The 17,361-nt window shown below is 36.1% G+C and overlaps 2 protein-coding genes across 3 annotated transcripts in view; one reads left to right on the forward strand and one right to left on the reverse strand.

Annotated features, from left to right (window-relative positions):
• Positions 1-469: 469 nt before the first annotated feature.
• LOC139698630 (iron-sulfur cluster assembly 2 homolog, mitochondrial) lies at positions 470-1,740 on the reverse strand. The gene is made up of 3 exons (XM_071597483.1): positions 1,637-1,740; positions 941-1,144; positions 470-832 (listed from the first exon to the last, which is right to left on the reverse strand). Exons 1-3 carry the CDS (start codon positions 1,714-1,716, stop codon positions 655-657), a joined length of 462 nt encoding a protein of 153 aa, XP_071453584.1. The 5' UTR covers positions 1,717-1,740; the 3' UTR covers positions 470-654.
• A 36-nt stretch (positions 1,741-1,776) lies between these two features.
• Positions 1,777-17,361, forward strand: part of Pkc98E (Protein kinase C) — a 99,861-nt gene continuing 84,276 nt past the window's right edge. For both annotated transcript variants that reach the window (XM_071597481.1, XM_071597482.1), the window contains exon 1: positions 1,777-2,267. In XM_071597481.1, coding sequence (XP_071453582.1) covers positions 1,929-2,267 — 339 coding nt within the window. In that variant the 5' untranslated portion in view covers positions 1,777-1,928. The remainder of the gene's footprint in view (positions 2,268-17,361) is intronic.

The raw sequence follows: 17,361 nt of genomic DNA on the forward strand, positions 1-17,361 counted from the left end.
CTTTCTTTCCCCTGTATGTATAATAAGTCCCTTTCATGTGGCCATTAACATTTACAACTATCTACCGCCAGTCATAAAATCTACTCCACCTAGGTGTACATTTAAGGAATACCTAGAGTATTTTCTGATATATAAATGCTATTACGGTTTGGAAGAGTTTCTGGCGTTTTTGGAACACTGAAAAAGCTCGATTGTTTGTCCTATATTATTCTTCCTGGGAACAATAAAATTTATTATTTATAAAGTGAAAACTAAATTTTTAACTAGGTATCACACATTTTCTTGATTATAAAACGATTTTTTTTTCCATTTCTAAGAGTGTACCAGGCCTTAATGACATTTTCATTTTTCCTTCATTGTGGAAGGAAAAGTTTGAAATGGGGTGGCAGTTTACCGTGTAAAGATAGACTTTAATAATTATCTACAAGCAAATTCGTTTTCCAAACCAAGAACAAATAATAATTGTTCATTGAAGAATAGCAATTTATTATTTAACTAAAACTAATAACACTTTGTGCTCACAGACAATAATATCATCATACTATGCATGCACCAACATATGCACTCACATCACAGCCTTTAATTATGAGGAAATTTTTATTTCTAAAATAAAGAGGTTTAATATGTATCATTTTTAGGTTGCTATTAGTGACATCATTCTATTTTTACGGCAAATGATGCACCACAAGAACACCCTTGTTCTGCTTGGGGGTTACCAATCACCCTGAACGCTGACCGAATCAATTCCTCGTGAAAGTCAATTGTTGATCCTTTGATATACTCCAACGAAGTTTCATCAACGACTACCTTCACTCCACCCTTTTCGAATACCCTAAAGAGGAAGATAACTTGAAATTATAAGTAATGAATTACCAATTGGCAGACGATATTATATAAATTTGATGGGTAATGTTCAAGGATACTACGGGAACATAATTACTTGTCATCATCATTTAAATCCTTATCCAGCGAGAATTTATACTGAAATCCGGAACATCCCCCTCCTTCTACGGTAACTCGTAAACATCGTCCATCCTTGGCAATGGCTTTTATTCTCTCAACACAGCTGTGGCTTATCTGAATGCCTTCCGAATTTGACTGAGGCTGGTTGGTGTCATCTCTGTAACCAACTTCAGAGGAGTACCTATAACACGCAATTTTGAAGAAATATCATTCTATTCCATACAGAAATATTACATATGAAGGAGCTGAAATTCTCCACGTTTAGCGGGAATTTCAAAATTCGTAGATAACAATAAATATGTCCTCAAGTCCAATAATAATGATAACATTTTCACCGAATATTTTGAAATGCTGACGTGAAGTATCAAATGCTGAATTATATTTGGAAGGAAAAATATCCATATCCCCATTAGGTTAGCATTAAATTGAATTCCAACAATAAAATCGATGATGAAGTAAACCTTCTTCTACAGATTCTCAGATGGCGGTGAAAAAGCTTTGAACAGCTGGTCCACATACCATTCCCTTGTGTTTCAAGATCGAAAACCTACCTTGTACAAGGGAACGCAGTGGGTTAACAGACGGGATATGTGACAATCCGCGCTGATAAATTTGATAAAAGTGTAAAAAAACCACAGTGGAATATAATTATTCCTATAACTTTAAAGCTTACCGATAAATTTTCGTTAAATTACTAGGACTTCTGAAATTGGGTGGAATACTACGTAACAACCGTCTGCACAGCGCCGCCATGTTAGTTCTGACGTAACGAAAGGCATTGTGGGATAGCTAATTAGAGTGCAGTGAATTTTTATCAAAATCGACCTTCATGGCTGTCAAGAAAGCCTTGTTTTTGGAAGAAATTTTAAGGGTTTCCTTATGCGGTTGACACATTATTTTGTTACTTAATTGGTCTGTTATATCTGCGCAAGAGTTTTGTTTAAGTTGTGGGTCATTCGACGCCAATGTTCACTGGAACCGTAAAGCTGAAAATATGCGAGGCTTGCGGCTTGAGACCTACGGATTTTCAGAAGCGGCATAATATGGCGTTTGGTAAACCTGATGATCAACCAATTGATCCTTATGTGTCGATAGATGTGGATGAAAATCAATTTGTTCGTTCAAGTACAAAACCGAAGACTTTTGACCCCGTGTGGAATGAAAATTTTACCACCGAAGTGCAAAATGCTGTCAACTTAGGGTTGACTGTTTTCCACGATGCCGCCATCCCACCGGACGATTTTGTGGCTAACTGCAGTATTCCCTTCGAGGAGCTGGCCCACAGAGATCATTCCGATATATGGGTATGATTGTAATATTTTCCTGTTCTTACGCTTTTTGTTATCCACCACAAATTACACATTATGTAGTTACGACTTCATGAAAATATCCAAATTGAGATCGCCTTTCATTCATTTCAGTGTGCATAGTAAACAATTTCTTCAAGTTAACGTTTTTATCGTTAATATTTTGTATTTGGTACTCATCTAGATTTAATATATCTGCTATTTTGTACATTCGCTTCCGTTGTATCAAAACATACACTATTTTAGCATATGTACTGGAACCGTTTCTTTGGACGTAATCTTAAGTTTCTGCTCTTTTACACATATAAGGCTAAAACTGAGTATTTTGGAAAGGATAAGTCAGCCGTTTGGCGATTTATGAATGAATTCTGCGGTTTGACGTAAAGGAATTTCTCCTACTCGAACACTTAAACGTCCCTCCGACTTGTATCAGTTTCAGAAATTGCGTTCAATAGGTCGTAACTCTTGGGTGAATTGATTGAAATAATATAATGTGTTAAATGTAGGACATTTTAAAGCCGCAAATTTGAGGTTTGCGTTGTAGTAAAGACTTGTCATTGCGGTAAAATATTTCTGCTGGAGTTTCATTTTCAAGCATGGTTCTTAGACTTTCCCGTATGTATTCATTCATTAACGTTATAAAGAAAGCTTGTGCGATGAAAGCCTTTCATTTTCGTTGGACCCGAAGAAAATTGAAGTAATTGGAAATTGGATATTCGCATCCTTATAAATGGAATGATTAGAAGTTACCATATGAATATATTCTTGCACGTAGGAAATTTTTAATTTGACTGCAGAAAACTCAAAGATCAGAAATACTATTTACGATATAGTATTTCTTAACCGAGTGGTTTGGTTCATTTTAATTGTAATGTTATATTGGTTTGATTGCTAGTTGATATTTTCAAATTAACCTTCCTAGCTACTCTTGTTATTTTTATAACTTGAATTTTATTTTCCTTTTTAGTTGAATAATTTTCAAATGAAAATGTTGAAATAACATGTTACTCTGAGGCATGAGTTTAATCTGCTCTTTTTATATTGTTTACATCCGACTTTTTCAATCTGCCATATTAGTGTTTTCTTTGCTTAAATACTTTTCCATTTAACATTTGGAATCATATTTATTTTATATTTAGCCATTTACATGTATACCAAAACAGAATTTCCGGGTTGGCGATTAGTTAAGATTTTCATTGATTTAATAGAGTTAGCTGAATAGCTAAGTTGAGGTTGTTGACCCAAATGCTATCTCAGGTTGACCTTTGTCTAATTATAATCGGCTGTATGCCGTTGTCTTTTTAAACAATATACATACATATACGAATGGGTCCGCCAATTAATCAAAGCATCTGAGTTACGTTGATCATTCCTCCTGTGTGTGAATATAAGAATAAATATTACCTATTTTTTCGTAATTATTGTTGAAGTTTCTTTCCTTTGTATACCAGACCCAACATATTAATGTTGAGAGTGAAGTCAGGAATAATGGAACGTTTTGACATTGGATGAGCGTCATTAAATGAATACACCTATTAAACTGAATCATTGCATTGTAAAATAGTTAACACTGGCATTTCTGGCTATGGGTATATGATTTCAATTGATTTGTCGTTCTTTCATTTTTAAAATAGAAAAGGTATCAATGGGACATTTAGAAACTGCACTGGGATTTTAGTCTCAGAAATATGAAGTAGAGGTTAGTAGTTAGAGGCTTTAGGAATGTAATTTTTGGTGGGCTGTGATGTTTTTGAGGATAATTTTTGAGTAGGAGTGTCTAAACAAAAGGTCATGGGCATCATTTCAATGCAGTTGCCTTTGTGAAACATTTGATTAATTTGTTACTGGAGTAAATTACCTTGTTCTCAAAGCTAATCCTATCGCAATCCACATTTTTATTACATGTTATCCAACTGCATATGAGTTATTAACTTAAAATGATCTTCCAGACTACCTAAGTATTGTCTCTCCTGATAAGTGCTTGTATCTTCTGAGTAAATACTAGATCCTTCTGAAATATTAATTTTAACAACTATGGTGTTAGTGTTTTTACATGGTGCCCTTTCTAGGCACCTTTTGTCCCCTGATATTCTTAAAGCAGTTAACAGTATATCTACCTTTGTTGCTTTCACAAGGCATACTTCTAGCATTGGAAGTTAATTAAGTTGCATAATAATTCACATAATAAAAACTAGAAGAAATGTAGTGAAGTTTAAAGTTAACAAAAGACTGCTGCTTGCATCTTTCTTGCTATTTAAACTGGTTATACTTTCAGTGCAATGATAGTTCATTATTCAGAAAGCCTTCATCTTTTTTGTTAATTTGACCTGGGAAGGAATACCGTCAAGGGAGCCAAGCTAACTAGTTTATATTGGTTTGTACTTGTTACTAATGTGTATGAATGGCAACAAATATGGCATATAGCAATGATTTCATAATTTTTGGTGAACTCTGGTTTCATCATACTCCATAACTAGGCATAATATCTAAAATATGATTTAACTGGGTGAGCTTAATGCTTACAAGTATTGGGAGTTATCTTTCTAAAAATCCTTATTATTGGTTTAAAAATGAAACCCTTGATTTATAGTGTTTGAATTTCTAAATAAGTTTTCCCAATGGACCATTCACTTAAAAATATTTTAATTATAATTCATCTCCATTTATAGTTAAATGTTATTGGTAGCTATTCAGATTCAACTTACAGATTTATAGTCTTTGCTTGTTTAAAGCACTATTGAGAGGTGTTGCGATTTTGAAACTTTTGATTTCATGCTGAGGGAGAGGGAAGAAAATAATTGCCATTTTTGTTGGCGTGAAGAAATATTTAGAGGAGGAGGCTATATGAATTAGAAAAAGGAATAATTGTGGGGTTTAGAGAACTACTTTTGAAGTCCATTAATATGTTTTCTGACTGTCAGAACCTATCTCTAACAGGTAGACTAGTGCTGAATTATATCGATGTATATCAGATTATTTTAAGTTTTTATTGGTATTGCATTACATATGAATGTTTTTTTAAAAGTTTTGTGAGGGTTGAACTGGACAGTAACCCAATAACTGGAATAACCACTGTTCAGATCAAAATTAGATAATTTTAACTACTGTACCTATACAAAGTGGGTCGCGGTAGTCCAGGGGGTAGAGCATTAGACTACTGACTTGAGGGCCCAGGTTCAATTCCCAGGCAAGCCCCTTTGCACCACTCAAGCTTTGCGGGCACCAGATCTTCCTGGGAAACCATAACCTGCACAGGGAAAGGAACTGGCCCCCCTACCCTGATGTGTGAATTTCACATGCTGTCGGGCTTAGTACTCGGTGAACTCTGCCATCACCTACCAAGCAGACCTTTGGGTTGATTACTGCGTTGATGGATTTCCCTCTACTAAAGTGGTTATATGTATAATAAGAATGATTGACTATGCTTGGATAAATGCATATATCAGCTTACCCTGATCTGGTTTATCTATTATTGTGTATGGCTTCTCTGTCATCTCATTATTTAGTCAATTGTAAATGCATTTGGTGCAGCCTAAGCCTTGATAGGAAAATATGTAATCTGATCTAATGTCAATAGAAGATTTTTAAATTGATTATTAGGAGGGGTATGGGCTTTGTTAATGTCCTTTTTGATACCTAGAAAGTGTCTTCACTCGTTAATTTTATTATTGCTAGGATTTGTAAAGGAAATGTTGCTTCAACATGTATGACAGCATGAAATGACTGTAATTTCTAGAATTGTATGTTGCTGGTTTTATTTAAGCTTTTAAAAAAGTTTTGGTAGCGCATTAACTTGTGTAAATTATAGGTGATATTCACGAAAATGTCTTCTATGAATGAATGAATTGCATCAATAGAATTTGAAATGAGCAAAATTGATTTATGGTTAAACCCCAAGTAGGCAGTGAAGATTTAGTTCACCATTAGCCATACAATTTGGATAGGTTCACATCATTCTTATTGAAATAAGATTAGGACCATATGGCATTTAGAAAATGTTCCCTTGTTGAACTAGTCTATTGAAGTAGGGCAGGATAATTTAGCTAAAAGGACTTGAGATGGCCTCGGATCTTGAAAAGGGGTAATGTGTCATTCTACACATCAAAGAGAGGATTTATTTATATTTTTGTTTTGAAATAAGCAAATATGAGTATCTTATTTTGATACATTTTGCATTCCTTCCTGGGGTACCACGAAATGAATTCACTCGACTTTACTTTTGAACAAGCAGCCATTAATTCACAGCTCTTTCATCTCTTTCATAATTTCATGGAAAAGTGCAGTTACTGCGTGAATTGGAAATTTCCTTGTAATATCTCACTTTGCATCTGGTCTATCCTTTTAACTAACCTAGGAGTAACATTGTTTTACAAAAACGATCTGGATTTGGTTTTGGGTCACAATTACAATCTGGAATGGGTTTTGGAGTGTAAATTTGGAGTTCATAAGCTGTTGGGTGGAGTCGTGTTCTTTGCCTAATCTGATTGTCAGGGTTCTAAATCTCCCTAGTTGACCTGAAACTGCAGTTTGTATATGAAGGGAAAAAACTTTTCATTCAACATTTAGTGTTAAATTTACAGCAAATGTATGTAGAGGTTTTGAGTAATTTCTGGGGCTAACATTTCACCTCAACGTGTACACATTATGAATTTGAGGATTGTATTTTACTGACCATAATTGTTTTTTAAAATGTTTTATTCAGCATTCATTAGCATTTCTAATATGTTTATATTTCACTCTTCTCATTTTTGTTTATTGTTATTGTCACATTCTTAAAGCTTTAAATCTATTCAGAGTAAAAGTGGCATGTTTGTGACAGGACGTGAGTTTAAATATCATGTATCATTGTTAGTTAATTAGTTAAGAATTTTTTAGCAAATCATTCTCAATTTATCGTTTCTACAGATGCCCATAGTGTTTCAGGAAGTACTCCAATCAAATATATTCATCGTTAGGTGTCTCCCAATTTCCCTTGAAATAAGATGGTTGGAATAGACCATTAAAATTAAAAATTACAATTTTCCCATTTGTGGTTGTTTTAATCAATGAAATTGGGTGCACTTTGTTCTCAAGAAGTACCAGTTTTGACGTTCTTTCCCAAGGGTAGGCCAAAAAAATGTAACATTCATTGTTTATGATTGATGCATTAGAGAAGGAAAAACATTTAGAGCGCAAAGAATTGGGAAATGTACACAATATTATTGTATATATTTGAATTTATTTATTGCTATGTTGGCTAAGTTACCATCATGCTCTTTTACACAAAGTGGGAAATGTTTTTTATTTTTTCTTTGATTGTTTAGCTATGGTTCTATGCACATTTTTAACCATTGTTCAACTGTGTTCATAGTTTGGTGATAAATTATGTCCCTTGAATTTGTGATACTTAGGTTTGCTTGGGTTCAGTGATTTAAGAGCAAGTGTAATTTATTTTATATTTTTGATAACATTTGTTTGGATGCATGAAGGCTTAACAGTAGAGGTTTTCCAAGAGAATTTTTAGGTTTTTGGCAGTTGGCTCAGGTATTTTGATTGAGCAGGAAGAGGAAGTAATTGTGCTGAGGTAAAACTCCTTGCTTTGTTTTAAATTCTGTCTTGAAAAACTTCTGTGGCTAGTAAAAATCCATAAACAGAGTAGTCAACCCGAAGGTCGGTTTGGTAGGTGATGGTAGAGTTCACCTTGTACTAAGCCCTATACGGCGTGTGAAATTCACACATCAGAATAGGGGGCCAGTCCCTTCTCTGTGCCGGTTATGGTTTCTCAGGAAGATATGGTACCTGAACAGTCATATTGCTTGGGTGGAGCTGCAGAGGTTTAAAACTTTAAATGGTTGGCAGATTAATATTTTCAATTCACTTTAAAATAATTTTTTCAATTGATAGTGCATACTGTAAATAAATAAGAAAAGAAATAATGGATATATAATTGAAAGGAAGTAACAAATAACTTTGTTTCCACTGGATACAATTTTAATTGACAAATAGTTTTGCTACAGTGTAGCGTCATTGGAACTAGTGGTCTAGCCCTATTGATGCTATATTGTAGCAAAACCATTCAGCAATAGAAATACTGTTCAGTGAAAATACAAATAAGTTGTTGCTTCCTTTTCATTACATCTGAATTCCACAAAGTATCTGCCTCAACTCTCTCTCACTATAATGGGTATATGTTTGAAAAGATAAGTGAAATAATATGGTGTGTACTTTGATATGGCTCTGAAACTTTGTCATTAGAGCAATAGGATTTTTATGGATTGGAGATGTATGGAGAAAATTAGAACAAATTAAATGCATAGAAAGGTAAAAGATGAAGTGCTAGGCATTATAAGGGAAGAGAGATTATTGGGAGACATTCAAAATAGTCAGGAGAAGTGGATGCAGGAGAGACTGAGAGGCAATGGAGTATTGGAGACTGTGATAGAGGGGAGTACGTTGGGTGGGCAAGATGGAGGGAGGGAAAAAAATATTAGGTTAGGTAGGGCAAAGATTAAGAAAAAGTGTGTGGGGTTATAAAATGATTTATATTAGTATGCAAATTTAGGGCATGTTGTATTACAAGGAGTTTAAAAGTGTGGCAACATTTAGACCCTTGGTTCATTCAAAACCTAGCTTAACCACTGGACTACTGGTATTAATACTAATAGGTGAATGACTTCCAAGCAAGAATTTTTGGGCCCTTCTGGAAATATGGGTTTATCTAGTGACATTTAAGTTAGCCCTGTGAGGTTCATAAATATTGAAATGATTGGCATTATCATTTCCCTAGAGGGATTTTCAAAATTAGATTAGGTGTTCTATGTTCACAAGATGATTAAGGGGCGTCTATTGAGCCTGAGTAGAGACTGAGTTTGTTGTTTGTTCTTTCGTCCCATTTTGGAACAGGTTTTATTTAATTGCAGTCGTATAAAAAATGGTATTTGGTTTCATGGTTTAGATTCCTTGTTATTAATCAGTAAAAACCCTTTCGAAATTTATTTTTTTAGCATGGAAAATGTTAAGTCAACTCCTAGCTACATTCTTCAAAATAGTAAAGGGTCTTCCTGCTTCTAATAATATCGTTTGTCTGAAAAACGCTTCTAAAATGTGTGGATAATGATTACAACTTTGTATGGTAATAGCATTTTATATATGTGTGCTGTTTGTGATTTAGAAAGATGTATATGAATTACTGAAAATACATTTAATTGAAAAAATTCCTTATAAACTTCAGGCCAGGTAATTTAAATGAGCATCTGCCATTAATAAATAATAAATGATAATTTCATATTTTTTGCTAGGCTATTGCAGCGAAAGTAATTATTTAGTTTGGTAAAAATCATACCAAAATCTTGCTCTATCCATTTGTAACTTTGAAAGTAATCAGATGACCCGCAGCATAAAAAGTATGAGCGTCGCTATTTAAGGTGTACTTGTTTTCAGTTTGTACTGATGTCCCATAAACTTCTCTCCTATAATAGAGAAGTTGACAAAATGCCTTGGATAATAATTAACTTCCTCTACTTTTTGTAAATATTAATACATACTTATTTCAAACTCGGTGGAACTAACTTATCGGCATTGAGTTTTGGAATTGTTGTATTATTCATCTGTCTTATTAAAGTGAATGGGCAAATGGGGGCCAACAATGTTTTTTTACTAATGAACTAACAATTGTTCATCTTTTGTGGTACTTCGAATGCGGAAATACATGCCAAAATGCTGTTCCTTAATGTGGATCCTTGTTCTCATGGGTTTTAGTGTTTACCCGTCATTCTCATACTCCTGTCTTGGAAGTACATAGGTTACCAAGCTTCCACTTGTAATTTGACTTCCTTTATTGCTTTGTCTCTTTTTTCGTGGATTAGGCGCAGTGCTTATGAATTATGTCGAAGAGAGCAGACCCGACGAACAATTCGATCCAGCTTGCGTAAATCGAACCGTCCACTGTACCATTGTGCAGTTACTCATGATAGCTTACGTTGACGTACCAAAAGGCGTGTATAAGCGGTTTTCGGAAATCTGGTGCAAAAATTTACACGGGGTCGATGACCTAGGACACGCGTGCCACAAGTATCTAAGTTCGATTTTTGGGGATAGGTCATGACTGCGAAATAAGAAACTGTGAAAATGAGTTGTCATAAGTAGTAATGGTGAAATTTATCTTGTAGAGTAGAAAAAACGAGCCAAAATAATAATTTTAGAAAATTTTTAAACCTCAATCGAGGAGTTCGAGGTTAATTGCAAAAGTCTACGCCCTAGTGGGATCATTGATTGCTTTAAGAAGTATACGCCACCTTTTGTAATATACTTCATGTTGTCATCGACCTATGGAATACCAAATGCTCTCTAGCTGACGAATTTTATGTTGGAGAACTGAAAAAATTAGCGGGGAGTTCGAACTTTACCGTCTCAGTGAGTTCCTAAAAGCCTTCCCAGTTGTGCTGACTTCGTCCAGCAAACTGTTTTGTGTCACTGGATGTGTAAAGCAGTTATGTATGTCTCTTTTAGATTTTACCGCAGGGCAACTCGTGCCGAATGTAAGCATTGTTTGTCTCTCGATCTTCGAGTCAACTCACGAATTCCACGGCCGGTATCCAAATCGAAGTCTCTTAAGAGTTAAAGAGATAGATCGAACCGGTCTTAGGTCCGTTTTGCAGGGTATAAAAATCTGTTTGCTAATTGATCATAAACCCGTTTTCGGTTGGTTTGAGAAAGTGGGCTTCCCTAACTGTTAAAATAATTCTAATCGGCATTTATGTTGTAATGAATATTCACCAGTCAGTAGCTGTGGTATATTCAGTATCAAAGGTTTATTTACGGTTTAGGGAGTTCAGAATCAGGAAACTGCGAACATCATATGTAGATCCTATAGCGGCCCATGTTTTGGAAATTGACTGCTGGATCGTGATTTCGACAGTCTATTTATAGTAATTAAATATTCCAATTATATGTTTACATGTCTTGTCAGGAAGACTCAGGTGACGGGTGATGATTAAAGTTTATGCAGGTGATGAACTTTTTCGCTGCAAGTGAAGAACATGATCCGATGATAGGGCACCATTTACGGCAGCATTTTACAAGTACCCTTACCCACAATAAAATTATGTCACGTAACTTGGATTGAGGAAGCATTTATTAGGGTCTCCACGTATGGGTTGGCTCTGTTGAGGTCCTGAGATTATTTCAGTGTTAATGCAATTGGATGGATTTCTGAGTTGCTTCCGCTTCGGCCTAGGCGTGGGTACTTCGCGCGACTCGTTCGGTTAATACTAGATGAGGAGCAGGTACCTAAGAATGCTTTGAATACTCTTTTATTTGGAGGGTCTGCACACTCTTGCCACTGGTTTCCCTTCTTTCAAATGTATTCATTTTTAGTCTATGATTCCAATCAGGGATACGCCTCTTTTCAGAGATTCCAGCTCGTAGACATTAGTATGGGGGATGAGAGTACCACCATAGGAAATCCACCTCTTGAGTGTTTAGTGGGCTCTGATGTGCGGTGATGAGAGAGAAGAGAGATCAGTTTGGTACTTACCAGCATTTGCCATGCATGGGTGAGGAGGGGAAGGCAAATGTTTTGCGATAGGAGAATTTTTGAGAGTTGGTGTGCCATTTACTCATATTATCTTGTGTTGGAATCAAACAGGTATCAGTTTTTTTCAGCTTTGACTACAGTCGTTTTCTAATGTATTTACATTATTATTCAAATCATACGTATTGTTTGTATTAGGTGGTTTTTGTAGCAGCTAAGAACCTTCCGATAAAAAAATCGGGAAATTATTATTTTCCTTTCAAGACGAAGGGGTTCCTATGTAAATAAGCTGATATTATGAATGTAATCATAATATAGGTGAGTCTTTTTGAATTGCAGCAGAGTTGGCGAACTTTTTAATTTCAATCGTGGCCACAAGTCTCATAAGAGACCATTATTTTTGATCTGATTCATAGAATCCATCTCTCCAAATCCTGTGTAATCCATATAACGTGCTAGCAAATTCCAAGCTTACGTAATTTCATATTTATTTCGATTTCGTATGGCTTCCTTTAATTTATCTCTTATGATAATTTTCCTAGAGAGAGTTTTCTCATGACAAATATTTTTTATGATAATAGCATCCAATTGAAAAATTTAGCGAATTCACACCGATGATTGTAGAGAGTTCGGCTGGTTACAAGGTTTTCCACAGAGATTATTCCGAGAGGCGATATGTAAAATTCAGCATTTTAAATTTTTAGTGAAATTTGAAATTTTCATATGAAAGAACAGGTAGGATACGAAATTGATATTTCTCATTAAAATTCGATCATGGATAACGTAAAGAAATCTCAAAATTATCCTTGGTTTTGAAACAAAACTATCGAATGCCTTTTTTTTCTTGTAATAATAAATATTATTTTTAGTCGCGGTAATATTATCACCTTTTTTGCAATAAGGCTCGTGCTATAAGATAGGGGCTTTCCAATGCATCTGTGGATCCTGCCGTTTAATTTTAACCCTATGCGTGGAATGTAGCTGGCCCAGATTTGATTTTCACGCTGATTTGTTTGGTTTTCATTTATTCCGGTATAAAGACGTATTCTTTATCGTCATGCTTATCTCCATAGTAGCCTAGTCTATTTCAGGGGTTCTTATTACGTTGTTCTCGCTTTTTTGCGAATGAAGGATTCCTTTTCTCTGTAGTTTGTCTAGTTTTGCTGCATTCATCATCTCGTATGCGCGGTATATTATGCATAACGACTTGCTGTTATGAAGTGTCAAATAACTTTAATAAGCGATCAATTTATATTCTTTTCAAAATTAATTGTCAGTTAGTGATGCCCTAGGAAGCTCTATTAGGTGATGTAATCAATTTTTACTTCGGTTTGAGGTTGTCTATGTGGTGTGCGACATGTTTTGCATGATTTGTGGATTTATTTTTTTTACTTTCTTCGTCCAAAATTTTGATTTTGTGAACTGGATTTGGTGAACAAAATGTTATATTTGGTTCTTCGGTCGACTGGTTATCGAGAAGTGATTTTCTCGTGGCTATATTTTTCCATCTTCCTATTGATCAATGAGAATGATATATTTTTAATGTGACTGAAATGATGCCTCCCTTTTTACTGTTGGATTTCTTATTTAGGCGTGCGATTTTTTTAACCATTGCATGAATAGTTTTTTAGAATATTGGTTTCATTTTCCTAGAAATCAATATTTCTCAAAGGGAGGTTTCACTGTTGAAAACTTCCGATTACAAGAGAATTTCTTATCAGGCTGGTGTAGTTTCTCGATATTCTGCACGTATTTACGTATACATCCGTCACACAGCAGTGTATTATCTTATGCGCTTGGGTATCACGATGTGAGTACCGACCCTTTCTTTGGTCTAAAATTTTCCAAAAGATATATTTCTTTGGGGATGTGGGACGCTTTCGAAAACCAAGTATTTCCTGGAAAACTCGGTGAATTTCGTGATAGTTGGAAAGTTGACACCCTGACATATGATCGCATAATAATGAGCGAAATGTGTTTACTTAATTGCCGAGTACGGTTTTATTCATTTTATTGTGACACAAAATCTATGCTCAAGGCATACTATTTCCAGCGGCCATCCTTCAGTTAGAGATGCTTTCTAGATTTGCATTGTTGGTACTATGAATGAACTGGTTCGCTTAATTATTAATGGGTTCTGGTTGAAAATTTAGCCGTAGTTATTGAAGTATTGAAGTGTGGTTAAATCGATTTCCAATTTCCTGTAGCAAAACTCCGTACTGGAATGTGGTACGTTGTCTTATTGTGCAATTGTATTGGCTAAGAATAAATTGATCAAGCTTCGTCGGATTTCGTTCAACGATATTAATAAATGCACAATTCGGACTTTCTTTCGTGAGCAATTGGTGGGTTCTCTGAAATCGGGTTTTCGTGAGTGCTCCGAATAGGGTTCTAAAATGAAATGACCTTTTCGGAGGGGTGAGGAGAACTTCGTTGAAACATGTATTTTGGAATATTTTTCTCCAGTTAAGTGCGGCATAAACAAAGACAGCATTTAAGAAGTGAAGTTTAGAAGTGTATGGATATTTTGTGCTGCAGGAGACTGACTAGGATAAAGTGAATAATTAACTCCCGTAGGTGTTCCGAAAAGTGGGTCTCCGTATCCGTCATACGTTCTGATTTTCCACAACTGTGGTCTGTGCATTGGCATGCATTGCATAGCAATATTTATTCTGTTCACACCAGCTCTCCAGTGTTTTTCGTCTTGTCTATCTATTGCTCAAAGATATGCGCTTCGAGGGGGGATGATGTAATAAATTTTGATGTTGCCAATCGGTAGCCTCGCTGTTTTGGAGAAGGAAGAAGTGGGAACGAGACCAGAAGGAAGTCCAACTTGTGGCTGCTAAAAAAATGTAACTCCTGAATTCTCAACAAATTATGTGAACTCGTAATTCTATCGACATGTGCCGAAGAAAACATTATTCGCGTTTTAGTCGTGCCTCAGGTAATCGTAAATAGTTATTGGCGTGATAAATTGTTTCCTATAAGTGTTTTACTTTTGCGTTTACCGCTGGATTTGTCGTCGTGCAGGGTTTTCTCCAAAATTGTAGTCCTTGGTTAGGTGTTGGGTACGTGCACAGTTACAAAATTGCAATTGCATGCAGTATCATTTGTTCGTGATCGCCTTCGAACTTTTCGCTTTCCTATTTACATTCTCCATTCTCTTTGGGACTTAATGGGTTGGTTTTCCATAGAAATTCGTTTGAAAAAGGGACCTATCCTCTCTTCTGTTACATAAGAGGTGGGCCATTGTATTCTATTTAGCTTTATTCTTATTTATTATTCTTGCAATTTTGATTTTCCTTCAGACACTATTCCTAATTTTCATTTTACGTGTCTTGTACGCCGTCGCAAACTACGTGCTCTTGCGATGTTTGACAATCTTTCTTCATATTGCATTGCATAAAGCCGACCCAGTTAGTCAAAGCGCCCTGGTGATTACTTGGTCACCTGTTCGTTATTCGACGTGGTGTTGTCTAATGAAGCTCGATGTATTTCTCGAATTCACTGGAGAGGAAGTATTTTTGCATACATATATTAATATTGCTATCAAGTGCGTTGTTCCTTTTCACTTTCCTTGGCTTCGCTGAATTTCACGTCCATTAATTAGATTTCCGCACACTATCTAAGGTTATGTCGAAGTTATGAGTTGCTAATACAGGGTTCGTCCGGAAAATAAGTGTACTGACTCCTGGACTGGGCGCGCCGCTCCAGGCGCGCCCAGCACCGCTCTGACGGGCTGCGATTGGAGGGGGGTATGTTGGCAAGCGACGCTGAAAAAGGCAGTCGGCTCTGAGCTGTGGTGTAGTGAGGAGCTCTGTTAACGCGAACCTCCACGCTCGACCCACGTCACGGAACGCGATGCCGAAGTTTTTGGAGCAGCGTTATTCCATCAAATTTGCGGTAAAGCTTAGGAAATCGTCTACCGAAACTGTCGGTATGATTAACCAGGCTTGCGGGGAGTCAGCCATGTCCAGAAACATGATTGTACTGTATGTGCTATCCTTCAGATGAAATAGTATTTGGTCCGTCATCCTATTATTATGAGTCTTTTTAAGTTCAGAGTTGATTTATATCAAGGAATTACTGTTGTTCAAAAGTCAATAACCTGTTTTCTTTTGAGCGCACTTGATTACATTGGCCCCATTAAATACAAAATTACGGAAAGGATACCGAACGGTGTGTGCGCCTATTCCAATTGAAATCACGCATATTATTTGTTAATTTGTTTTGTAAATTGTGTAATCAGTTCGTAACCCATTGTAACGTTCTACGAATGTGCATTAACAGGCGAGATAGTTTCACGCTGTTAATTACGTCATACCCAGCTTGGGAAGGCATCGCGTGCTTCACTGTCGTGGAGCCCCGGGTGATTGACACGCCGTGGTCTGAATACGCCGCACCCAAATCAAATACCACGCCAGCATTTTTAAAAAGATTATTTCGGAAAAGGATATGCAGTACGCATTTCCTTTAGACACATGTTGCTTACCGTGGTTAAAAAACTCTTCGTGCAGTGTCTCGGCTGCGTTTAAATTTTGCCCGGTCGGTCCAGAAAGTGATTGCTTACGCTTAATGAATAGGATAATCATCCGAGGTTTCCAATTTATTTTTCGTTCGATTCCATATGTATCTATCCAGATGTTTTACCTTTTGTCCGGAAGCAAATTTATTGGCCGTCGGAACTTTTTTAATAGGGATCACTATAATGTGTCCATAGTCTAATTTTCTTGTTCTATTTTTTCTGAGATTTCTAATTCATATTTGAGTGGCAAAAAATGACACCTCTACACGTTGTGGATGTCAAGAATTACGTTGCCAATCACTGATGTGCACCGTAGTCGCTGGTTGGATTTCCCATGTACCCTAATACATCACATATGGTTAATTTTCGCCCTCATTGCATTTGCATGCCGTAAGTATAAATTTATGGGCATCATCTGGTGCACTATCGGTCTTGGTTAAAGGCGGATTTGGCCACCTCTTTTCGTTTTTGCGAGAAGTACAGTTTAATTTTAGTGTTCACATAATAATTAACGGTACAGTGGCCCAGGAAAGTGGCATTCATCGCCCAGTACTAAAGACGTCAGAGATAAATGCTTCGAAACAATGGGACTGAATTGCTTCACCTTTGCCTTAGGTTATGTTCTTCATTCTCGGGTTTTACAGGAAGACCTGTATTGTTGGGGAGATAAGTTCTGTGATATGGTTGTATGGGGGAACTTGTAAAATACATACGGTAGATTTAAATTCTTTGGTGGGTTCATAGCATTAAGTGAAAGTACCATCTTCATTACAAAATAGATATTGTGTCAATCTTGGCGTATTCGTCTCGTTTGGTTAAATTATCAAATGGTTCTATAAAATGTTAGCCCAAATTTGCTCACAAGGCCATGCGAGAGGTAGGCCTATTTTCCATCCCATTCTGAAGGAAGCATTTACAAACCAGAACGCCCACCATATCTCTCTCTAAGGCCGTTAGGTTGAACAACGGCCTTAATTTGGTTCTCGTATACTTTCATTGAATTTAAGTTCATATCATTCCATCATGTTTGCGACAAAACCTTTTGGTTAATAATG

Source organism: Hetaerina americana, unplaced genomic scaffold (genome assembly GCF_022747635.1).
Source record: "Hetaerina americana unplaced genomic scaffold, ioHetAmer1.1.p SCAF_9, whole genome shotgun sequence".
Lineage (NCBI taxonomy): Eukaryota > Metazoa > Arthropoda > Insecta > Odonata > Calopterygidae > Hetaerina > Hetaerina americana.

Bases quoted from the DNA above. Each gene is read 5' to 3' on its own strand.
- LOC139698630 (XM_071597483.1), bottom strand. From the start codon at position 1,716: ATGGCGGCGCTGTGCAGACGGTTGTTACGTAGTATTCCACCCAATTTC. The intron at 1,145-1,636 runs GTAAGCTTTAAA...TGCGTGTTATAG, and splicing joins AATTTAACGAAAATTTATCG to GTACTCCTCTGAAGTTGGTT. The intron at 833-940 runs GTAATTATGTTC...CTTCCTCTTTAG, and splicing joins GATTTAAATGATGATGACAA to GGTATTCGAAAAGGGTGGAG.